This window comes from Mixophyes fleayi, chromosome 8, assembly GCF_038048845.1.
Source record: "Mixophyes fleayi isolate aMixFle1 chromosome 8, aMixFle1.hap1, whole genome shotgun sequence".
NCBI classification, from domain to species: Eukaryota; Metazoa; Chordata; class Amphibia; order Anura; family Limnodynastidae; genus Mixophyes; species Mixophyes fleayi.
This window is the reverse complement of record NC_134409.1, coordinates 141,144,777-141,171,637: the sequence shown is the minus strand read 5'-3', so window position 1 is coordinate 141,171,637 and position 26,861 is coordinate 141,144,777. Positions and strand designations below refer to the sequence as shown.

Genomic DNA, 26,861 nt, shown 5'->3' with positions numbered 1-26,861 from the left:
TACCGGATTTGCATCGTTGCCTGTGGCCCTGACCCTGCTTGTATCAGACATCTCCGCCTGCTCTCTGTTAGGCCAGTCAGACATTACCATCTCTGTTCCAGTCCGCAAACCTCTGGCCTGTCCCTACTTCGTCTATTACCTCCCACTCATGAGTGCTGCTGTGTGACCATAAACTTGTACTACCCTGAGCATAAGACCTGGCGGCATCCGAGTACCTGTGAGTATAACCAGGCTCTACGGGAAAGGCGGCTGCTATAGGTGAAGACCTCTTCGCTAGTTCTACAAGTTTATGACACACTGGTGGCCATAACACACTAAATGTTAAATCAGTATATTGTAGCTATTAAGTACTACAGTACTGTCAATTAAAACCTCTGGGCTAATTTCTAATTATTGCAAAAAAAGGCCAAGTTCATCTCAAAGTAAAAACCATAAAGCCAAAATGAGCTCTGGAAACCACACACACAACACAGATGCTATAATATATGTAATATGTAAGTGTGTGCGATATTTGAGGATATCCACCAACCATTTCTTCAGAGCTTTGCACATGTAGTAATGTGTAGTTTTACATTGTGCCGTTTTACATCTCGTTAAGTACCAGATCTTACATTTAAGAATATGTACATTTATTTACACTGAAAACAAATAAAACATAACCAGACTCAAAACAACATATCTGAATAAGTTTCCATTTAGGCTACATGAATGTCTCAAAATAAAACAAATCTGATCAACTTGCAATTATTGGGTCCTAAAACAGATACTGCAAAACCATTTCTGATTTCAGCAGGAAATTTTACAAAACAAAAAAAAAAAAAGTATAAAATAAGTTTCCCCAGAGAGCATCTGAGACCAGATTAAGTACATCCATCGTTAGCACAAGGGAAGGGCAGACTGATGCATTATAGACTGCAGGCAGAATTGTGATGGTGGGAGATCTCCATGGGTAAGATCTTACCGTTAGATGGATCACTGCATAACCTCACACTAGAAGACTGCGTCTTGTCGATGCATATTGTAGTCCTACATGAAAAGCTGCTCTGATATACTGTATTTATGTTGGACTATTAGGGTTACTCTATCTCCGTAGCTCCCACCAGAACAGGTCATTTTAGAAAGTCTTCAAGTCTTGGCTGATTGGAGACAGTGAAAGTGGAGGTTGGAGGTCTGGACACCTTCTTCCTTTTTAATTTGAGAGGCAGAGGGCGGATTTCTGTTAAACTGCTCTGGATGTAAGCGTTAAGGAATTCACCATGTATCAGAATGAAAGCAGAGCGTCCAATATAAACCTGTAGTAGACGTCACCAAGTGGGGAATCCTGGGCAAGTGGACAATCTGCAACCAATGACCAAAAGGGTTTCAATAATGGAGTTTTTGTGTGTGATCAGAGCTGTATTACACCACAAATTATACTCCTGTCAACACCTTGTAATAACTTTAGTGTTAGTTCCTCTGCTGGTCAGGATAGCTGCAACCAGGATTTAAAGCAAACACTATATATACACACACAAGCCACAAAACCGGTCCCGGATGAGAATCTACAGCCCATAGTTTGTGATGGGAAGACACTGGAGCAGAGGGTGTAGCGCTACAACAAACACTTTTTGTATGCACAGTACGGTTACATAGTGTCCCTATTACAGTAACGTTACATATCTGCCGGTACCGGGTGTATATGGTCACCAAGCCCTTTACAAGAAAAGTATTCTCTGCTGGGATGTCACATCAGGGATAAGGTAACATATTGGGTTACAAAGCACCTACCTGATATACATCATCTACGAGACACGCGCGCTGTGAGACACTTCCGCACACACAGGGTAAGGTGGCGTTTTCCACCTACTCCGTGGGTATCTTCTCAGATTACTGAATCCTGGAGTAAACGGCACGTTTCTGTGTTTTCACACCTAGGGCTATATTTACTAAACTGTGGGTTTGGAAAAGTGGAGAAGTTGCCTGTGGCAACCAATCAGATACTAGTTTTTATTTAGTGCATTGTACAAAATGACAGCTAGAATCTGATTGGTTGCTATAGGCAACACCTCCACTTTTTCAAACCCGCAGTTTAGCAAATATACCCCCTAGAGTTATAGTTAAGTAGGAGGGGTGGTTACCATCTTAAACCTCCCTATACTCCACAATAGCGCTTATTCGCTGGAATTAATCTATTGAATATATAACCAGAGAACTATAAGATAACTGTCAAGTATTAGCAGAATTATTCCTTCATAATGGTGGTCTTAGGCATGTATGGATGGTTACCCCTTACTAGCCGAGATGTATTCCACCCTTTATCTAGTCTGTGGCTAGTTTGTATTGCAGAAGCGACATTATAGCAGCGGTTGTGAACCAGGCTGTAGAAACTATACAGCAGACTAAACAGACGTCAGCCTTTTGCAAAAGGAATGAAGAGTCTGCATATTGGAAAGATTTATTTTTTTTAAAAAAAAAAAAAAAAAAATTGTAGTTTGAACAAGAGCTATTTAAGTAGGTTAAACATTCGCTGTAGATGAAATAAGGAGCACAGAGTATTAAAGGACTAGCGACAATGCTGGTTGGTAAAGTGATTTGCGACATGGCCTCTAATACTATTCTGTCAGCTACGGCTAAATGGGAACATTACAGTGAAAGGTGGTCAGACAGTCTGGAATCCGGCTGTACACAACGCATCGCTCCCCCTCTTATGGTACATAAAGATGGGCTTAGGCCGTCTCCAATGTGTGGGAATTGTCATTTGGACACTGGACATTTCATTTACCTTCCATCATGGTGTCTCTAGCATGTACCTATAGGAGGGCTGGGAAATAAATCATCTACATGGTATTACTACCCCTTTGCAGTATCTCTGGGAACACTTGGAGTTTAGTACAAGTATAGTGTATTAGCAAAATTGTAAATGAGCACTTTCATTAAAACAATTGATAGTGTAAATCAAACTATTAACTAGGAAAACACTAGTCCAGAAATATTGACAATAATACGGGCAAGATGGTATAACTGTAGGATTATGTGCTGTATACGTCACATTACATCTGTCACAGCCTGTGATTGCTGTGTGTGCAGGTAAAGGACTGTCCTTCTGCCTATATTATAGAATGTTATTATACTCTGTACATACCGCACTGGGGAAAAGTAGTGTTATGTCGTATTGATGCCTTTTTTGTATGGTAATAAGAGAATCTGCATTCATTCTATAATGCTCCCGCTGACTAGATCCAGGAGATTGGTGGTGATAGCAGCAAACAGCCAGGATGGCTCCCACCGATACTTCCTAATCAGTGCAGAGTTATCGGGAACTGCTGGCGGCATGCTGGGCCCTATCATCCCACCTCTATACGTTTTATACAGGTCAGGTAGTACAGACAGCTCTAAGCTGCGTACACAGCGAGGGATAGCTACTAAGACCTACAGAATCCTTTTCAAACTCCTCACCACCACTTACAAGGCTCTCTCCCAGTCTACTGCCCCCTACATCTCTAACCTCCTCTCCATTCACACTCCTGCCCGCTCCCTGCGCTCAGCCAATGATCGCCGCCTCTCCTCACCTCTTCCCACTCCAGAATCCAAGACTTCTCCCGTGCTGCCCCCCTTCACTGGAATGAACTCCCTCGTTCCATCCGCCTCTCTCCTACTCTGTGCTCCTTCAAACGTACGCTGAAAACCCACCTCTTCCTTAAAGCCTTCCAATTATCCACATAACCCCTCTACTCGCTCTCAATTCGCTCTCCCCTTGCCGCATCTGGCTCCCCATGTGCCTGTTCTGTTTTCCCTCCCTTAGGATGTAAGCTGACTTGAGCAGGGCCCTCTTTCCTCCTGTCTCCCTACCTGTTCTTCTGCTTCGTTTTTTGCATCAGCCAGGCTGGAGTTTCTGAAGTTTTGGTATTTTTATCATTTTGTACTAGGTCACCCTGTATAGTCGATTGTTTGTACTGTGTACGGCGCAGCGGAAACCTTGTGGCGCCTAACAAATAAAGGATAATAATAATAAATCATATGTGTTATCATGGAAAATATATGATTATCTCCTACATTACACATGAGAGGCTCTTATAGGAGCGCCCCCTCAACTTCCAGATTACAGCAGGAGACAATGGATGACCCCTGGAAATCTTGTCAGTTAGTCCTGTAACTATACGAGGACTTGTGCTCAAATGTTATTCAAATATCAATGATTGTGGCTTTCACAATTACTTTAGTAAACTGCAGACTTCCCAGCACGATCATGATGCACCTACACAAAGTAAAGGATACGGCCTGTATAAACTTTGTCCGTCCACCCAAACCATCAAAACCCGTCCTCACCTAAAAGGGAGAATATGACGTTATATAAGTACAAACATTCCCACCCTTAAACTATGCAAAACACTTCTTAGTAGATCACTGCACCTTCTGGGAGCAGTGGTTTTATAAAAGAGAGAGAGAGAGAGAGACAGAGACTCACTACTCCCATGTATGTGGGGACACCAGAGATACTCACTATTCCTGTGTTGTTGAATGAGCTTAACATGCTGCCCACCGGTCTCTTGCGAACCAGAGAATTCTTTATAAAAGATGGCAACGCAAGGTCACCCTCCTCATCAGCGTTTACCTGAAATGTCAAAGAGAAGACATAGAAGATTTTAATGAGTAAAATTCCCACTAAAAGGTCAGGACCTCTCCTCCTATTACATTTACTTCTCCTCAAATGATATTAAGTGTATTCCACAATGGACCATGGGGATCAATGATGGAAACTGGGGCACTCCTGCTGCAAACCCATCACAACCAGTTTTCTAAACTGTATTAAGAAGGACAGATTCTGATTGGCTTACAGCATTTCTCTACAATGCCCTGGTCATAAGTTTTCCTAAAGGTCATTACGTTGTCCCTAACTGGCAAATTGTTCAATGAGGCACCAGGAATTCTTGTACTGGTGTTAAATCCATTTCTGAGAGTCCATTGGGGGACACTGCTACCATGGCTATAGAGGTTGGGCTAGGAGTTAGGCACTTAAATTGAATCCAGCATTCAGGGAGCTCCTCCCGCACTCTATCCCCTCCAACTGGGCAACCAGAGTTATTAACTAAGCCCCAAAGAAGGGAAGAAAGATCACAAGAACTAGAAACAGTTTTCCTATTTGTAAACATAAATTACAATAATCAACAAACGACGAGAGAGAAGCGTAAAGGGAGGGAGTGCAGTGTCCCACAATGGAGTCAGAGAAATGGATTTAACGCAAGTACAAAAATCCCCTATTCTTTTATTCAATTGGGAGACACTGCGACCATGGGACCGTCCCAATGTTGCCCCCAACGGAGGGTACCTTCTGCAACTGCAGAATCTTACATTCAAAACTAGCATCTTTGGACACAAACATTGAAACGAAGATTTTGTGAAAGTAGGGACAGACCTCTAGGTACACCAAGGCCCAATGCCGCACTGTATGCCTGCCTACTAACAGAAGTAATCCACCCGTCAATGGTCTGTTTAGTCTCCAGCTAATCCCTCTTCTGAGCGTTATATAGGACAGATAGGTCACCTGCTTTCTTAGAAGTCAATGTTCTATCCAAGTAGAGACTCAGGACTCAAACCAGAAGGGTTACCATGAAGATAAGAAACACTAAACTATTTTGAAACAGCAGAATAGACTAGAGGTGTAGCTAAGATCTTTGGCTATTCCAAGGCAGGATCATACTCCTTAGTCTCTGGCTGTGTTGCATGCAGACTGCTTTCCCCGCCAATAGGTGCGCAGTCTGACCTGAAGCGACACTGGTGCGATGCTGCCGACGATGTGGCGCTGTCAGTGTCATGACCACCATACACTTGTCTGAAACAGTGTTTTAATATCCCTGGCTTACGGCAGCAGTTAGCAGCCCAGGGAGCCAGCACTGTCCATGGTTAACATTCCCCCAGGGCGGTGGAACCAAGACCCTCCACATACATAAAATAAGAATTGACCCCTCTATACTAGCAATACATGCTCACCTGGACACAGGAAGGAGGAGTCTCACTATATACCCAGTGGAGAGGTTTCCTTTCACTGTCTGACCAGCTGACCAAGGAGATATCGAACTACAAGATCCGCTGCCCCGTCGCAGTAATACCTGTTCTTTGTCAGCTCAAGTTTGTATACTTGACGACCTCATAAGATTTTATGGTGTCTGCACAATATGAATTGGGAACGCAAGTTATATGAAAAAACAAACCAGTCCACTTACTGTGGCCGCTTTAGACTCCTGCAGAGTGTGTTTAGTGTGGCGGCTCACTGGAGATCTGGGGAAAGAAATTGAAGAACAGTGAGCAAATGGGGAAATACAGGTTTGAGATCTAGGCTACAAAATGCTGCCCACTAAAGGGATTCCCCCCATATGTTGTATACAATGCCTATGTTACTTTACATTTAAAAAAAAATATCCTTTGTCCACACTACTGCTGGCATTCCAGTTCTTATTAAATGCTTAGCACTGCTCTTCACAGTGATTATAAAGGGGAGGTACCTTATGACCAGCGTACTCGACAGCACTGTGCTATTGGATACCAACAGTAACATTGCTCCAGCTAGATTGCAGTGGGAGAATGAATAATATGGCTTTATGATCCAAACAGAGAGTGATGTTGTTTTACAGACACAGGATTGTTTACAATATAGAAAGAATAAAATGTAAGCTTTGAATGAACTGTGTAGAAGACGGATTCCTGTCTAGAAGTGTAATTTCAGGGAAAGTCTTGTTGTACGAGGGAGGGAATCCCAGAGTGGGAGCAGCCTGAGAACAGTCCTGTATCCGGGAATGGAAGCAGGAGATGAGTGTGGGTGAAAGACTCTGATCTTGTGCAGAGCGGAGGGGGGGGGGGCGCGGTAGTTATTACGAGACAAGTGGGGAGATGTCGGTGCAATGTTGTTAGAAGTAGTATATATTGTATTTGGTACAATGCAGGCAACCAAACTAGGGACTAATAGTGAAGACATAGAATGTTTTACAAGGAACATTAGTCTAGCCCGGCGGTTCCCAAAGTGTGCGCCCCGGCTCCCAGGGGTGCCGCGTGCCAGCCATAGAAAAAACCAAAAAGAGCACATAAACTTACCAATCAGCGCGGCGCCGGGACCCAGCAGACTCCTCTCTCCCGCAGATGTCACTGACACAGACGTCGATATTCAGTGACAGTTGCGGGAGAGAGGAGTCTGCTGGGTCCCTGCGCCGCGCGGATTGGTAAGTTTATGTGCTCTTTGGTTTTTTTCTATGGCTGGCTCGCGGCAGAGGAGTGAGAGGGGCAGTGGAGGGGGGACACAGCGTGAGGGGGGCAGTGGAGGGGGGACACAGCGTGAGGGGGGCAGTGGAAGGGGGACACAGCGTGAGGGGGGCAGTGGAAGGGGGACACAGCGTGAGGGGGGCAGTGGAAGGGGGACACAGCGTGAGGGGGGCAGTGGAAGGGGGACACAGCGTGAGGGGGGCAGTGGAAGGGGGACACAGCGTGAGGGGGGCAGTGGAAGGGGGACACAGCGTGAGGGGGGCAGTGGAGGGGGACACAGCGTGAGAGGGGCAGTGGAGGGGGACACAGCGTGAGAGGGGCAGTGGAGGGGGACACAGCGTGAGAGGGGCAGTGGAGGGGGACACAGCGTGAGAGGGGCAGTGGAGGGGGACACAGCGTGAGAGGGGCAGTGGAGAGGGACACAGCGTGAGAGGGGCAGTGGAGAGGGACACAGCGTGAGAGGGGCAGTGGAGGGGGACACAGCGTGAGAGGGGCAGTGGAGGGGGACACAGCGTGAGAGGGGCAGTGGAGGGGGACACAGCGTGAGAGGGGCAGTGGAGGGGGACACAGCGTGAGAGGGGCAGTGGAGGGGGGGACAGCGTGAGAGGGGCAGAGGAGGGGGGGACATCGTGACAGAGGGCAGAGGAGGGGGGGACATCTTGACAGAGGGCAGAGGGGGGGGGGGACATCTTGACAGAGGGCAGAGGGGGGGGGGGACAGCGTGACAAAGAGCAGAGGGGGCAGTGTGTCTGGATGCAGAGAGGTAGTGTGTCTGGATGCCTAGGGGACAGAGTGCCTGAGGGTATAGTGTCTGGATGCAGAGGGGGCAATGTGCCTGGATGCAGAGGGGGCAGTGTGCCTAGTTGCAGAGGGGGCAGTGTGCCTGGATGCAGAGGGGGCAGAGTGTCTGGATGCAGAGGGGGCAGAGTGTCTGGATGCAGAGGGGGCAGAGTGTCTGGATGCAGAGGGGGCATTTTTGCATACAACTAAATAAGTATTTCTGTCCTGACCTAAATACTTATTACATTTTTTTTTAACCCAACTACTTCTAAAACAGGATTGCTCAATAATTATTTTGGAGGGGTGCCTTGAAAAAATTTGGAGACTCTAAGGGGCATATTCAATTCCGATCCGATGTAAGGCGCGTTACCGCGGAAAATGCGCAGTACTGCCGGTAATACGGTACCGCAATAACGCAGATTTTCGTACGCAGCCCCACGTTATTGCGGTACCGCGGATCGGAATTGAATATGCCCCTAAGGGTGCCGCGAACTGCAAAAGTTTGGGAACCACTGGTCTAGCCGCTGTACTATAGGAAAACCAACAGTCAATGTGGGACATTATGAATGCATGAATTAGTTTTTTTTATTACAGCTTGGAATTGTGGATACAGCAGTTGGATAGAATTGCTGCGAGGAATAGAAGAGAAGAATACTTATTTTATTTAAATATTACCAATATGCTTTTATACCTACATCTTGTTTTGGCCGTAGCATTAAGATGAGCTTCTACATTTTGAGGACAGTGGTTATATTGCTCCAAGGTGATTATAGCGAATAAATCTAAATAAGGCATTACGTTATAGGATTGCTGTTTGCAATAATCTACTATAAACCGATCACATTTCCCTGGTGTAACTATAGATGGATGCAAAAAGTATTTGCAGTTGTAGGTTGAGTTTTATTTTTAGATTTGCAATCTCTCCTTTTTCCCTTTATGGATATTTTAGACTTGGTATTTTTTTTGTATTTAATCAGCTACTGTTACAGAGTGTTTATGCAGGTTGTTTAGATTTAGCAGTATTCAATCATACGACATTGCCCGAATACAGATCCTGCTCAGCATATCCGTATTACATGCACACTAGGCGTGTTCTAGGCGTGTGCACGGGTCACCTAGCAACTGGAGGAAACGCTATCAGCATCTACGTCCGGTGGGCACATCTTGGTGTGAACAGAAATGGTTTTAGATGTTATAGTGCAGCCCAACCGCTGTTTTGATCATAAATTATCTTCCCTTTGAAAACCCCCATAAATATGTCCCTCCCATGTTCTTTATGAATATAATCACACAATATGTCCATCATCCCATCTTACTCGCTTTTGTCCAGCTTTAACTTTTTAAAGGGAGCAACAACTGGTTTCTGGGTGTTGGCCTCGGGTGTGTCAATGTCAAAGGTAAGGTCAAGGTTGATATCTTCCCCTAAGACCGGAGGACGGAGTCTTGGCCTCTCCAGTCCGATGGGAGCTGGGCTGAAAAGGAAACAGAATTACATTATGACTATCTAATAGGTCTCAGCGCAGCCTGTTATACCGACCTCCCCAGGTTCAATGCAGCATATTCTGTTCTAGTTTTCTTTTATAAACAGCAAAACATGACAGTAGAGAATCAAGTTCTTGAATGTGGCCACAAGGTTATTGTACAGACAAGATTAGAGCAGACCTTCCAGAACAGGGAGGACGTACAATGTCTGGCACCCTAGGAAGTCTGAGAGCTTACTGGAAGGGGGTTCGGGTGTTTAACATTAAATATTTAATGGTGCACATTTATTTTGCATTGAACAACTGACTATTCACACACTGAGAGGGTCAGCAGTCTGTTTGTGCCAAGAAAAACCTTTTATAGCAACAAACTAAAAATAAGAAGATTGAGCAGAGTTTGTGGCCACGTTGCCCTATCCGGGCACTTTCACCAACTTCCAGCCACCTTTATCCTTAGTCTTCTGTTTGTAATACCGGCTCTCTCCGGATAGAACATAAAGCATTACAGAAATACAAATGTCAAGTCAAAGAGTGGGACCAAAATTCAGAACATATTATCGTTTATCCTTGGTTGATGGATTTGGCACCATTTCTGCCATCCTCATGGTAATAAGCTGGTGGATCGTGTTCACGATGTAATGTTCCATATTTCTGTATCCAGCTACAATCTGCAGTAATAAACATCCCCCTTGTACTAAGAGAACATTCACAGATCATAAATATACAACAATGCACAAACCTCTCAAATATCAGGCGACTGATGGCTTCGTTGGTTGCGGTCGGGGTGCTCAGAGTCTTCTGCAAAAACTCCACTTTTTTCTTCAAGCTCTGCACAAGACATTGAAGAGTTAAATTGGCCAGAGTGTTTGTATATAATACCGGGGCGATCATTGTATGAAGGGATTGTAATACAGGCCACAGAGGATTTCCACCAGAGATATTTATAATATAGTCCGTCACCAGAGAACTTGCTGCAGAATGCAATGTACTTGTTTTCTGCTTCTCCAACTCTGCTAAATATTAGACCTCAAGAAACAAAGGACTGATGTCCAAGACAAGCGCGTATCTAATCAACCCTGCGCCACTGGGACAAACCTAAATCTTCTACCATCTTGGGGCACAACGGTAGCTAAGTGGTTAGTACTTCTGCCTCAACACTGGGGTCATGAGTTCTATTCCTGACCACGTCCTTATCTGTGTGGAGTTTGTATGTTCTCCCTGTGTTTGCGTGGGTTTCCTCCCACACTCCAAAAACATACTAGTAGGTTAAATTGTCCGCTATTAATTGACCTTAGTATTTTGTTCTGTGTGTGTCTATATTAGGAAATGTAGACTGTAAGCTCCAATGGGGCAGGGACTGATGTGAGTGAGTTCTCTGTACAGCGCTGCGGAATTAGTGGCGCTATATAGATGATCTTTCATAATTTATCCGTGCTGCACAATCATGTAATAGTAACAGTCCCCCTAACTGGCCACATGAGGCAGTAGCTCAGCTCACCATGATTTCCTTGTCTGCATTGTGCAGCTCCTTCTGCGAGGCGCTAAGCTCGTTCCGCGCCTTCCCCAATTCTACCTCCGCTTTCTGCACCTGATAAAGGAAATTGTGGTTATAACAAGATGCAGAGGAATGAACCACTGGTGGATGTTATAGGTGAGCCATGTTCTGGGTTAAAGGTTAAGACAAACGGGGCATTCTTATTTCTGACAACAATGGTTTTTTGTTTAGCTGTAATCATCTCATTTTAGGGAAAGAAAAAGCTTTGAGGTCAGGGCAGTGTTCCTCTTTAAATTGCATTACCCCAGAAAGCCCTGGAACTAGACCTTTTCCCAGTCCTATGTGTACAGACCTTGCTCTGAGAAGAAAACAATTCCCTCTTCAGCTTCTCTGTCATTTCTGCAGACGATTTCCGTACTTCTTTCAGATTGTCGTACTCCCTGGAAGGGACACAAAGGGTTAAAGCGTTAGATCTGTCCTCTCCAGCTGCTTTCAATCCTGGTCACCTAGTTCCAGCTCAGATCACCTACAGAGTATTTATAAGGAACCCGCAGTTGCTTCACTAATATAAATTATTTATTTTAACAAGTCTCTGCTGACCTCCGTCACCTTAAACATCAGACACGAGAGCTTTGTCCAGGGAAGGGGGGTGGTGTTTATGTAACGGAGCCTCCCCCCGCATATTATGACTGCACTTTTCTTCCTATAGGGGATGTTTCTGACTACATCAATAGCAACAGACACTGAAATAGGAGATATCATTTAGTAAACCTCCATGGTCTCAGCATGTTACTAAGAGAGGCCTGGAAATCTAACTAATGAATTTCTTACTGTGGCCGCTTATTCTGGTAGAACAATGTTCTACATAATGACATCTTGCAGAGAAATCCCCGATTTATAGACATTTGTTAATTCTTTTTTAATTAACCTATGAACACAGAAGATGTATTTTATTTATACATGACGAACAAGGGACAGTGTCTAACTGGAGTGATATTTACTGATGTAAATATACATCTTCCCCCTTCCCAAAGTATACAAACCTCATCACACCCAACAACCTTGTGTATAATGCATATGATGTATGGTTGGTGAACACTGTCTCCTCACAACCAACACACAATCAGAACAAGGTGGTACAAGTGTGTTCTATATCGGTGTTCAATAAGGCCTTGCACTGGCATCAGTAGAACGTTAGGAGGACATTCCCCTCATTCTGCCAGTAAGAGCTATATTGTGCTGATGGAACGCGCTACGGTGATTACTCTCTGAGAAGCTTCCGAAGCCACTGGAACTACAGCTGTGTTAATACAAGGAAAGCAGCAGCACAAGTAACCCCCTCCCTCCCAGAGACCAGTAATCAGCGAGCCTTACTTCTTTAATGATACGCAGTATATGGCAAGTTGCTCCACAGCCGCCGCGCCTGATCCCATATCTCTGATCATCATCTCCACCTCTGGACGCTGAGACTGCAACAGAACCTCGATGCTGCAACACATGAAGACGTTACAGCCATGCGGAGTGTACCATGCCCCTTTACCCACAAACCGGCACACTTACTTCTCCAGGGAGCGCAGCTTATTCCGCAGTTTGCGCGCCTCCTCCTTGGCGGATTTAGTCTCCAGCTTCTGCAGGTCAAAGAACTTCATTTGTTTCTAAAACCAAGGGAAAAAAAACCCAGAACACAAACATGAGACACTGGTTATGATGAATAAAATGCACAAGTGAACCCTGTCAGTCACAAGGCCGCGTACCTTCAGTGATGAGCAGAGCATCTCCAGGTCCTCCTCCTTCTTCTGCAGACATTCTATGGTGACATTTCTCACATCCAACATCTCCCGCAGGGAGTCCACTAAATGCTGACATTCTCGCTTTTCCTTTTCTGAAAGACAAAGCACCAGCATGACTGTGAGACACGCTGCTTCAACTTGTTACATGTGCATTAGAGAACGTGTGTTGGGGAACAGCAAACTGTGGAATGGGAGCGCGTGTCTGGAAACAGGGAAGCGGCAAAGTCCGGAAATGAGAGCGTGACTGATAGATTTAATAGAATAGATAAATACTTCAAGTGCATCATCACACATCACATGGAATAGAAAGACTACTGTAAATGTGAAAAAATATGAACATACAAAGCCTCCGACACCAGAACTACAGGGCGACTCTTCAGAGAGTGTCATGTATGTACGACCCACAGTCATACCACCCACCTTTAGTAAGAAGATTGGCTTTTACTCTGTCCACTTCATTCTGAAACAATGAGTAGATAAACAGTGTATAGGATGTAGACAATATATATATAACATACTACATAATATACACAGAGGGAGCACTGCTCTTTGGGATTTATAGCTTGATTGGGAGAACCCCAATCCCGTTGAGTATGCACCTGATCGAGGCTTGCTCCAACTGTGTGCCACAATTTTCCTCAAAGGTAAAGTACTAGTACATCATTGTGGACTATGCACATTTCCCAGCTTAGGAGAAGGAAACTGGATCAGGCAGGTGGCTCTCATACATGATATATATACAAATATATTCAAAATTAAATACCTTCAGTGATTCTGCATCAAGTGTTGATTCATCCTCTAAGCCCACATCAAAGAAAAGCTTGTTGATTATCTGCCGGTTACTGACCTAAAGCAGAAGGAGCACACGGTGACTATGTAACATCAGGTACAGATGGGGAATAGTCTCATGCTGTATGCTAGATAATCTGTTCCACTAATAGGGAACGTCACCTATATCTTCTAACGGGACCACGGGTATATTAATAAGGGCCATCTATACCTTCTGTATCATGTCATTATATGCATCATGACCCCCCCCCCCCCCCCCCCAATGTACAGCACTACATAATATGCTGGTGCTTTAAAAATGAAGGATAATTCATAAAACATTGGTGCCCGTTAATTAGCACGGCATTTACTTTAGCTGAAAGAAATGAGAAGTCTCTTGTGCAATTATCCTCATGATTTGATAAATGGCAACTGTGGAAGCATAACGCCACATAGTATCAATCGATCACCTAAACCTGGGTAGTGTCAGCGTTTTCACGGCCATCAGCATCATACAACCAAAGTCCCGGGTTTCCTGATAGTATCAGTATCAAAACCTGGACTCTGACATTTTCAAGGGCTAATTTGAGCAAGAGACCCAATTATAATCCACAGACATTATGGCTGCTCATTGGTCCTCTCGCTCACTATCTGTTCTGCAGGAATTTTAAATTGTGAACAAAAATGTTCCACACTTCACACAGTAATGCAGCTTTAATGATTGAGGAATAAAAACAAAAACATAACAAGGATACTAAAACAACTGAATCATTCTAAGTTTCTATAAATGTAATACATCACAATTATTGTTAAATAATCTAAACACCTAATGAAGTGATCGCACTGTATAGTAGGCAGGTAATGCTTACCTGGATCCGACACTGAGGACAGGTGCGACTAGGAGCAGAACTGAACCACTGCTGTAGACTAAAGAAGACAGGAAGAAATGAATAGCTGTGCTGCAAGCTAACGTCACAGGCTCTCAGTCATTATTCCGCCTGCTGTACACTTACATTGTATTACCAGCTCTACAACCATGCTGTTGTGCTGAACAACTGGTGTACCTGAATATGTTATGCGCTACTGGATCTAAAATACATATTATGGATTTATGCATATTATTGGCTTTGTAAATTGAATGTCTAACTCCATATAGAAAATAGTAGACGCTGCAAAGATTCTAATACAGGGCTGCATAGATAATTATATAGAGGCCATATAGATTGTATATAGGAACATTATATATAGGGTTATGTCTAGAAGTATATAAAGGATCATATATATAACATACAACAGGATCTGAGTATATAATATATATAGGGGCCCCTATATTATTTAAGGGATTCCAGATATATATCTATAATATAAAAGCCTAGTGGCGTGTGTTAGTCTGTGTGTGAAAAAAACACCCAAAAAAACAAGCTGCAGCGCCACCTGCTGGGCGGAGTTATACACTGACCTACTAAATTCTTAGCATTATCTAATATATAAAATTAAAAGCCTAGCGGCGTGTGTTAGTGTGTGTGTGGAAAAAACTATTTTCTCAGAAAGAGCTCATCCAATTGACCTGAAATTTGGTATACTGACATTATTTGACAAAAAAATTAGAATAGTGAAGTCAGTTAACTTACATTAACTTTCCCGTGGGAGGGGTAGTAAAGGCTACATTTACGAGTTGAGGGGTCAAACTCATTTTCGTGAGGTAATTTTACCTCATGAACACACATTAAAAAGGACACTTGCGTCGGGAAGTAACGCTCTTCCCCTGAGGAGGCCTGGGCTAGACCCAAATGCATGACAAGAACCTTTTTAAGAGCTGGATTTGACTAGAATGCATGAGTATCATGCACGGGTTAACATGTGTGTGTGTGTGTATGTGTATGTGTATATGTATATGTGTATATGTGTATATATATATATATATATATATATATATGTGTGTGGTATAGATTACATATGAGGGGTATATACACTGTATATAGGGGTGTGTGATATATATATATATATATATATATATATATATATATGAGGGGTATTGTATAGAGGGGGTATATACTGTCACGCCAGTGTTGGTGGTGGGTGTGCTTGCAGTGAATGGTGTATACAGTATAACACACTAGGAGGAGTATATATTATATAGGAGGGGTGTATATATATATATATATATATATATATATATATATATATATATATATATATATATATATATATATGGTATATACAGTATATATTATATATAATTTATGAAGGGTATTGTATAGAGGGGGTATATACTGTCACACCAGTGCTGGTGGAAGGTGTGCCTGCATTGAATGGTGTATACAGTATAACAGACACTAGGAGGGGTATATATTCTATATGAGGGGTATATGTTATATATGAGGGGTATATACTGTCTCTCACCAGTGCTGGTGGAAGGTGTGCCTGCAGTGAATGGTGTATACAGTATAACCCCCCTCAGCTCCCTGGAACTGTGACTCTGCCTCACCCCCTCAGCTCCCTGGAACTGTGACTCTGCCTCAGCTCCCTGGAACTGTGACTCTGCCTCACCCCCTCAGCTTGGACCTCATCTTCGTCCTGCTCCCAAGCAACTCTAGGTATCATCTCACTACTTTGCTCCACTGAACCGTCTTTCTCACAGTGACTCTCCTTCATCCCCTTGGATCATCTCCGTTGCCTGCACCTTGGACTCGATTGGTACCTGTTACTATTCTACCTGATTATTTTATATGCCATTATTTTGTTTCTACTGATTTTATACTTACCACTAACTACCTTTTAACTGTTAATTATTCTTGCCTATTTCCATTGTCCTCATCATCTCTCTCTCTGTCGTTCCATGCCTTCCACGCCCTAATTGGTTATTGTCCTCCATCTTGCTATTGTCTCGCTGCTATTATTCTTTCCTGCTCTCCTCACTATCTTATCCGCTGTCCTCATTATCTTACTGTTCTGTCATTATTCTTACCTGTTCTCATCGTTCTTTTACCTCACTGTACTGTTCTTCCACGCCCTAATTCGTTATTGTCTTCCACCTTGTCATTGTTTTCCTGCCATTGTTCTTACCTGTTTTTCATTGTCCCCATTATCTCGCTGCTCTGTTACTCTCTCTCCCCACTATGTCTCCCCGCTCTCACCCCATACCCATACTCTCCCCCCGCCCTACCTCTCCCACCCCTCCCCGCGCGTTGCTCATCTTGTTAACCTCATCCCCATCTCCCCCCTCTCCTCTCCCCCCTTCTCCTGTGCCCTCTGGAATGCCAGATCTGTCCGCAACAAGCTGACTGCTATCCACGACCTCTTTCTATCCAACTCCTTTAACCTTCTTGCAATCACTGAAACCTGGCTCTCCGATTCTGACACTGCCTCCCCGCTGCCCTCTCCTATGGTGGCCTCTCCTTCACCCACTCCGCCAGGCCTGGGGCACGCCCAGGCGGTGGAGTGGGCCTCCTCCTTTCCTCCACCTGTACGTTTCGTGTCATTCCCCCTGAACCCTCCCTCTCCTTCTCCTCCTTTGAAGCCCACTCCATCCGCCTCTTCTACCCCATCCACCTTCGCGTCACTGTCATCTACCGCCCCCCCCGGCCCCACCTCCCTCTTCCTCGACAACTTTGCTGCCTAGCTTCCTCACCACCTCTCCTCCGACCTCCCCTCGATCATTCTCGGTGACTTTAACTTCCCCATCGACAACCCCACCGACCCTGCTTCCAGCAAACTGCTCACCCTCTCTTCCTCCCTTGGTCTCACCCAATGGACCTCCTCCTCTACCCACTGCCTTGGTCACTCCCTTGATCTTGTCTTCTCCTACCTATGTAGTCTCTCTGACTTCTCCATCTCTCCCTTTCCGACCACCATCTCCTCTCCTTTTCTCTCTCCTCTTCTCCTGCTCCCCTCCCCCTGCCCAAACCGACTCTGTCCATACGCAACCTCGACGCTCTTGACCCTGCCTCTCTGTCCTCCTCTCTCGATACCCTCCTTTCACCCCTTTCCTCCCAGGCCTGCCCCAACCAGGCGGTCTCCCTCTACAATCACACCCTCACCTCCGCACTGGATGCAGTCACCCCTGCCCACTCCGTCCACCCCCGCTGCTCCAAACCTCAACCCTGGCACTCCAAATTTACCCGCTTCCTCCAAAAATGCTCACGTACCACCGAACGTCACTGGAGAAAATACCGCTCCCTGGCGGACTTCCTCCACTTTAAATTCATTCTTTCATCCTACAGCTCTGCCCTCTCACTCGCCAAACAATCTTTCTTTAAATCCCTCATCTCCTCCCAGTCCACTAACCCCCGCCGCCTCTTCGCCACCTTCAGCACTCTCCTGGCCCCCTCCCCCCTGACTGCCTCCGACTTCGCCTCTTTCTTCTCCTCTAAAATCGAGGCCATCCGACTCGAAATCTCCTCCTCCACTCTCCCTTCCACCCCTCCCACTCTTCCCTCCTCCCCCCCCAACCACCTTCCCCCCCACCACGGGTGAGGAAGTCCACTCTCTCATTTCATCCCCCCCCCCACTACCTGTCCCCTGGATCCTATCCCCTCCCACCCTCTTCGCTCCCTTTCCCCCACCACCTGCTCCCACCTCGCTCACCTATTTAATCTCTCCCTTTCCACTGGCTTCTTCCCCTCCTCCTTCAAACATGCTCTCGTATCCCCCATTCTTAAGAAACCTAATCTCGATCCCACTTCTCTCTCGAACTATCGCCCCATATCTCTTCTCCCTTTTGCCTCCAAAATTCTCGAAAGGCTTGTCTGCAGCCGTCTCACCTCCTACCTTTCTGATCACTCCCTCCTTGATCCTCTCCAGTCTGGCTTCCGCCCCCTTCACTCCACTGAAACTGCCCTGGCTAAAGTCACCAACGACCTCCTCTCTGCTAAAGCCAGCGGCCACTTCTCCCTTCTCATCCTCCTTGACCTCTCTGCAGCCTTCGACACCGTTGACCACCCCCTCCTCCTCCACACCCTCCAGTCTCTCGGCTTCTCCGGCCCAGTCCTGTCCTGGTTCACCTCTTACCTTGCTGACCGATCCTTCTCTGTCACCACCTCTGGGTCTCTCTCCCCCCCGTCCACCCTTCCTGTCGGGGTCCCTCAGGGCTCTGTTCTCGGACCATTGCTCTTCTCTCTATACACCACTTCCCTGGGTCAACTCATCAGCTCCTTCGGCTTTAACTACCACCTTTACGCTGACGACACTCAACTATACCTCTCCTCTCCTGATCTCTCTCCCTCCCTCCTCTCTAGAGTGTCCGCCTGCCTCTCTGCCATCTCCTCCTGGATGTCCTCCCGATTCCTCAAACTTAACCTCGCCAAAACTGAGCTCATAGTTTTTCCTCCCTCTCATACCTCATCCCCTTCTGACCTCTCCATCACTGTCGACAACTCCTTTATCTCCCCTGTCCCCCAACTTCGCTGCCTTGGTGTCATCCTCGACTCCTCTCTCTCCTTTTGCCCCCACATCCTCTCTCTTGCTAAATCCTGCCGCTTCCAGCTGCGTAACATCGCTCTTATTCGGCCCTTCCTCTCCCAAGATGCCACCAAATGTCTCATCCACTCTCTGATCATCTCCCGCCTAGACTACTGCAACCTCCTCCTCACTGGCCTCCCCCACTCTCATCTTGCTCCCCTTCGATCTGTTCTTAATGCTGCTGCTAGACTTATTTTCCTTTCTCGCCGCACCTCTTCTGTCTCCCCCCTCTATCTAGCCCTTCACTGGCTCCCATTCCCCTTCAGAATCCTCTTTAAACTCCTCACATACAAGGTCCTCGCCAACTTCACTGCGCCCTACATCTCCACCCTCCTCTCTATTCACACTCCATCCCGCCCTCTCCGTTCTGCCTCTGATCGTCGCCTCTCTTCCCCCCTTATTACCTCCTCCCACGTGCGTATCCAAGACTTCGCACGTGCTGCCCCCCTCCACTGGAACAAGCTCCCTCCCTCCATCAGAACTTCCCCTAATCTGTCCAGTTTTAAACGGGCTTTAAAAACCCACCTTTTTCTTAAAGCCTTTCAGTCTCCCACTTAACTCCCTACCTTTTCTGCTGCCTCTCCTCCTTCTTTCCCCTTCCCCGCCCCCCTATTCTCCCTCTCTCCCCTGCGTCTCTTTGTCTGTCCACCCCTTCCCTTAGATTGTACACTCCTCTGAGCAGGGCCACCTCTCCTCCTGTTTCCACCACTTCTAACTCTGCTCTCCAGCTACTTTGCCCTCCTCCTCGACAACCCTCCTCCCCCCGTCCCCTCTGGGGGTCTCACTGTCTTCCGCCCCCTCCTTCTTGGGCTCCATTGTTTGCCAATCCTCCCTCCCCCTTTCCCCACCCTCTCTAGCTGTGCATTGAGCTTACTGAGTTACTGTGCTTACTGTTTACTGTACTGTGCTGTCTCACCTTGTATTGTAATTCGTTTTGTCCCTGTACGGCGCCACGGACACCTTGTGGCGCCCTATAAATAAAAATTAATAATAATAATAATAATAATAATAATAATAATAATAGGAGGGGTATATATTATATATGGTATATATTATATATGAGGGGTATATATAGTCTCTCACCAGTGCTGGTGGAAGGTGTGCCCGCAGTGAATGGTATATACAGTATATATTATATATGGGGGGTATATACGGTCTCTCACCAGTGCTGGTGGAAGGTGTGCCCGCAGTGAATGGTGTATATATATAATATATGGTATATACACTATATATGGGGGGTATACAGTATATATGGGGGGTATATACGGTCTCTCACCAGTGCTGGTGGAAGGTGTGCCCGCAGTGAATGGTGTATATATATAATATATGGTATATACACTATATATGGGGGGTATACAGTATATATGGGGGGTATATATTATATATGGGGGGTATATACGGTCTCTCACCAGTGCTGGTGGAAGGTGTGCCTGCAGTGAATGGTATATACAGTATATATTATATATGGGGGGTATATACGGTCTCTCACCAGTGCTGGTGGAAGGTGTGCCTGCAGTGAATGGTGTATATATATATAATATATGGTATATACACTATATATGGGAGGTATATACAGTCTCTCACCAGTGCTGGTGGAAGGTGTGCCCGCAGTGAATGGTGTATATATATAATATATGGTATATACACTATATATGGGAGGTATATACAGTCTCTCACCAGTGCTGGTGGAAGGTGTGCCCGCAGTGAATGGTATATACAGTATATATTATATATGGGGGGTATATACGGTCTCTCACCAGTGCTGGTGGAAGGTGTGCCCGCAGTGAATGGTGTATATATATAATATATGGTATATACACTATATATGGGGGTATACAGTATATATGGGGGGTATACACGGTCTCTCACCAATGCTGGTGGAAGGTGTGCCCGCAGTGAATGGTGTATATATATAATATATGGTATATACACTATATATGGGGGGTATACAGTATATATGGGGGGTATATACTGTCTCTCACCAGTGCTGGTGGAAGGTGTGCCCGCAGTGAATGGTGTATATATATAATATATGGTATATACACTATATATGGGGGGTATACAGTATATATGGGGGGTATATACTGTCTCTCACCAGTGCTGGTGGAAGGTGTGCCCGCAGTGAATGGTGTATATATATAATATATGGTATATACACTATATATGGGGGGTATATACTGTCTCTCACCAGTGCTGGTGGAAGGTGTGCCCGCAGTGAATGGCAGCCACATCTCGGTGGTTATCGAAGAAGTCGGAGCAGATGGTGCAGTAGGCGCGGATGGGCATCACCGCATAACTCGCTCCCGCTCCGGTTTGTATTTACCTCACTGACTCCCGGCTGCGGTACGTCACTCAAACACATCACTCCCATTGGCTGACACAGCGACGTAACGTGTTACGTCATCCCGTCCTAGAGTGGGCGGGACATGTGTGTGCGCGGAGAGTGATTGACGCTCTGACCTATAGTAAGAGAGCAGCAACACTGACATCCCTGTATATTATATACCCTGACTGACTGATATCATTGTATGTTATATATTATATACCCTGACTGACTGATATCACTGTATGTTATATATTATATACCCTGACTGATACTCCTGTATGTTATATATTATATACCCTGACTGATACTCCTGTATGTTATATATTATATACCCTGACTGACTAATATCACTGTATGTTATATATTATATACCCTGACTGACTAATATCACTGTATGTTATATATTATATACCCTGACTGATACTCCTGTATGTTATATATTATATACCCTGACTGATACTCCTGTATGTTATATATTATATACCCTGACTGATACTCCTGTATGTTATATATTATATACCCTGACTGACTAATATCACTGTATGTTATATATTATATACCCTGACTGACTAATATCACTGTATGTTATATATTATATACCCTGACTGACTAATATCACTGTATGTTATATATTATATACCCTGACTGACTAATATCACTGTATGTTATATATTATATACCCTGACTGACTAATATCACTGTATGTTATATATTATATACCCTGACTGACTAATATCACTGTATGTTATATATTATATACCCTGACTGATACTACTGTATGTTATATATTATATACCCTGACTGACTAATATCACTGTATGTTATATATTATATACCCTGACTGACATATCACTGTATGTTATATATTATATACCCTGACTGACTGATATCACTGTATGTTATATATTATATACCCTGACTGACTGATATCACTGTATGTTATATATTATATACCCTGACTGACTGATATCACTGTATGTTATATATTATATACCCTGACTGATACTCCTGTATGTTATATATTATATACCCTGACTGATACTCCTGTATGTTATATATTATATACCCTGACTGACTAATATCACTGTATGTTATATATTATATACCCTGATTGACTAATATCACTGTATGTTATATATTATAAACCCTGACTGACTAATATCACTGTATGTTATATATTATATACCCTGACTGACTAATATCACTGTATGTTATATATTATATACCCTGACTGACTAATATCACTGTATGTTATATATTATATACCCTGACTGACATATCACTGTATGTTATATATTATATACCCTGACTGACTGATATCACTGTATGTTATATATTATATACCCTGACTGATACTCCTGTATGTTATATATTATATACCCTGACTGATACTCCTGTATGTTATATATTATATACCCTGACTGATACTCCTGTATGTTATATATTATATACCCTGACTGACTAATATCACTGTATGTTATATATTATATACCCTGACTGACTAATATCACTGTATGTTATATATTATATACCCTGACTGACTAATATCACTGTATGTTATATATTATATACCCTGACTGACTAATATCACTGTATGTTATATATTATATACCCTGACTGACTAATATCACTGTATGTTATATATTATATACCCTGACTGACTAATATCACTGTATGTTATATATTATATACCCTGACTGACTAATATCACTGTATGTTATATATTATATACCCTGACTGACTAATATCACTGTATGTTATATATTATATACCCTGACTGACTAATATCACTGTATGTTATATATTATATACCCTGACTGACTAATATCACTGTATGTTATATATTATATACCCTGACTGATACTACTGTATGTTATATATTATATACCCTGACTGACTAATATCACTGTATGTTATATATTATATACCCTGACTGACTAATATCACTGTATGTTATATATTATATACCCTGACTGACTAATATCACTGTATGTTATATATTATATACCCTGACTGATACCACTGTATGTTATATATTATATACCCTGACTGACTGATACCACTGTATGTTATATATTATATACCCTGACTGACTGATACCACTGTATGTTATATATTATATATCCTGACTGACTGATATCACTGTATGTTATATATTATATACCCTGACTGACTGATATCACTGTATGTTATATACCCTGACTGATACTCCTGTATGTTATATATTATATACCCTGACTGATACTCCTGTATGTTATATATTATATACCCTGACTGACTAATATCACTGTATGTTATATATTATATACCCTGACTGACTAATATCACTGTATGTTATATATTATATACCCTGACTGACTAATATCACTGTATGTTATATATTATATACCCTGACTGATACCACTGTATGTTATATATTATATACCCTGACTGACTGATACCACTGTATGTTATATATTATATACCCTGACTGACTGATATCACTGTATGTTATATATTATATACCCTGACTGACTGATATCACTGTATGTTATATACCCTGACTGATACTCCTGTATGTTATATATTATATACCCTGACTGATACTCCTGTATGTTATATATTATATACCCTGACTGACTAATATCACTGTATGTTATATATTATATACCCTGACTGACTAATATCACTGTATGTTATATATTATATACCCTGACTGACTAATATCACTGTATGTTATATATTATATACCCTGACTGATACCACTGTATGTTATATATTATATGCCCTGACTGACTGATACCACTGTATGTTATATATTATTTATCCTGACTGACTGATATCACTGTATATTATATACCCTGACTGATACCACTGTATGTTATATACCCTTACTGACTGATATCACTGTATGTTATATACCCTGACTGACTGATATCACTGTATGTTATATATTATATACCCTGACTGATACTCCTGTATGTTATATATTATATACCCTGACTGATACTCCTGTATGTTATATATTATATACCCTGACTGACTAATATCACTGTATGTTATATATTATATACCCTGACTGACTAATATCACTGTATGTTATATATTATATACCCTGACTGACTAATATCACTGTATGTTATATATTATATACCCTGACTGACTAATATCACTGTATGTTATATATTATATACCCTGACTGATACTACTGTATGTTATATATTATATACCCTGACTGACTAATATCACTGTATGTTATATATTATATACCCTGACTGACATATCACTGTATGTTATATATTATATACCCTGACTGACTGATATCACTGTATGTTATATATTATATACCCTGACTGACTGATATCACTGTATGTTATATATTATATACCCTGACTGACTGATATCACTGTATGTTATATACCCTGACTGATACTCCTGTATGTTATATATTATATACCCTGACTGATACTCCTGTATGTTATATATTATATACCCTGACTGATACTCCTGTATGTTATATATTATATACCCTGACTGACTAATATCACTGTATGTTATATATTATATACCCTGACTGACTAATATCACTGTATGTTATATATTATATACCCTGACTGACTAATATCACTGTATGTTATATATTATATACCCTGACTGATACTACTGTATGTTATATATTATATACCCTGACTGACTAATATCACTGTATGTTATATATTATATACCCTGACTGACTAATATCACTGTATGTTATATATTATATACCCTGACTGATACTACTGTATGTTATATATTATATACCCTGACTGACTAATATCACTGTATGTTATATATTATATACCCTGACTGACTAATATCACTGTATGTTATATATTATATACCCTGACTGACTAATATCACTGTATGTTATATATTATATACCCTGACTGATACTACTGTATGTTATATATTATATACCCTGACTGACTAATATCACTGTATGTTATATATTATATACCCTGACTGACTAATATCACTGTATGTTATATATTATATACCCTGACTGACTAATATCACTGTATGTTATATATTATATACCCTGACTGATACCACTGTATGTTATATATTATATACCCTGACTGACTGATACCACTGTATGTTATATATTATATATCCTGACTGACTGATATCACTGTATGTTATATATTATATACCCTGACTGACTGATATCACTGTATGTTATATACCCTGACTGATACTCCTGTATGTTATATATTATATACCCTGACTGATACTCCTGTATGTTATATATTATATACCCTGACTGACTAATATCACTGTATGTTATATATTATATACCCTGACTGACTAATATCACTGTATGTTATATATTATATACCCTGACTGACTAATATCACTGTATGTTATATATTATATACCCTGACTGACTAATATCACTGTATGTTATATATTATATACCCTGACTGATACCACTGTATGTTATATATTATATACCCTGACTGACTGATACCACTGTATGTTATATATTATATATCCTGACTGACTGATATCACTGTATATTATATACCCTGACTGATACCACTGTATGTTATATACCCTTACTGACTGATACCACTGTATGTTATATACCCTTACTGACTGATATCACTGTATGTTATATACCCTGACTGACTGATATCACTGTATATTATATACCCTGACTGACTGATATCACTGTATGTTATATACCCTGACTGATACCACTGTATGTTATATATTATATACCCTGACTGACATCCCTGTATATTATATATTATATACCCTGACTGACTAATATCACTGTATATTATATACCCTGACTGGCTGATATCACTGTATATTATATATTCTATACCCTGACTGGCTGATATGGCTGCATATTATATACCCTGACTGGCTGATATCACTGTATATTATATATTATATACCCTGACTGGCTGATATGGCTGCATATTATATACCCTGACTGGCTGATATGACTGCATATTATATATTATATACCCTGACTGGCTGATATCACTGCATATTATATACCCTGACTGGCTGATAACAGGTATATTATGTCAGGGTGTGAAATAACAAATGGTGGCCAATTACTTCAATCCTTTTACTGTGTCCCAGGAATGTCAGGAAACAATAAAATGACTCTTCGATAATCTTATGCTTTGCACCACAATAGTTATTCCTTAAGTGACATTGTTATGTGGGGATATATTTGTATGTATCAATCAGCTCAGTCTAAAATATAAGTAATATAAGTGGTTCTATGTATAATAGCTAATGACAACATCGCTATTGAGTTGTGTGACATATTTTCTCTATTACCAGCTGATTCAAACACAAAGAGGATACATGTGGTTAGAGTTACTGACAGGATGTCTGTTCTGTGCAGGAAAATATCTTCCCCCATGATCTCAACTGTATCTTCGATATCATCATTCCGGTAAACTCTTTACGTATATATTGCTCTGAATGGTATTAGTAGTTAATTGTATAAAGCAACATGAATAAGTTTGGTGAAAGCAAATCATAAA

General features: G+C 42.5%; 2 protein-coding genes across 2 annotated transcripts in view; both read right to left on the bottom strand.

Moving 5' to 3' along the window:
- The window catches only part of CDHR4 (cadherin related family member 4), an 83,395-nt gene extending 82,344 nt beyond the window's left edge, over nucleotides 1-1,051 (bottom strand). The window contains exon 1 of the mRNA XM_075183902.1: nucleotides 962-1,051. The gene's annotated coding sequence lies outside the window, so the exon portion shown is untranslated. The remainder of the gene's footprint in view (nucleotides 1-961) is intronic.
- TRAIP (TRAF interacting protein) lies at nucleotides 613-21,375 on the bottom strand. Its single transcript, XM_075183903.1, has 15 exons — nucleotides 21,193-21,375; nucleotides 14,414-14,471; nucleotides 13,540-13,623; nucleotides 13,197-13,236; nucleotides 12,741-12,868; nucleotides 12,547-12,641; nucleotides 12,361-12,474; nucleotides 11,339-11,426; nucleotides 10,990-11,079; nucleotides 10,231-10,319; nucleotides 9,327-9,482; nucleotides 6,201-6,255; nucleotides 4,481-4,591; nucleotides 4,255-4,305; nucleotides 613-1,229 (listed from the first exon to the last, which is right to left on the bottom strand). Exons 1-15 carry the CDS (start codon nucleotides 21,288-21,290, stop codon nucleotides 1,110-1,112), a joined length of 1,377 nt encoding a protein of 458 aa, XP_075040004.1. The 5' UTR covers nucleotides 21,291-21,375; the 3' UTR covers nucleotides 613-1,109.
- Between the last annotated feature and the right edge of the window lie 5,486 nt (nucleotides 21,376-26,861).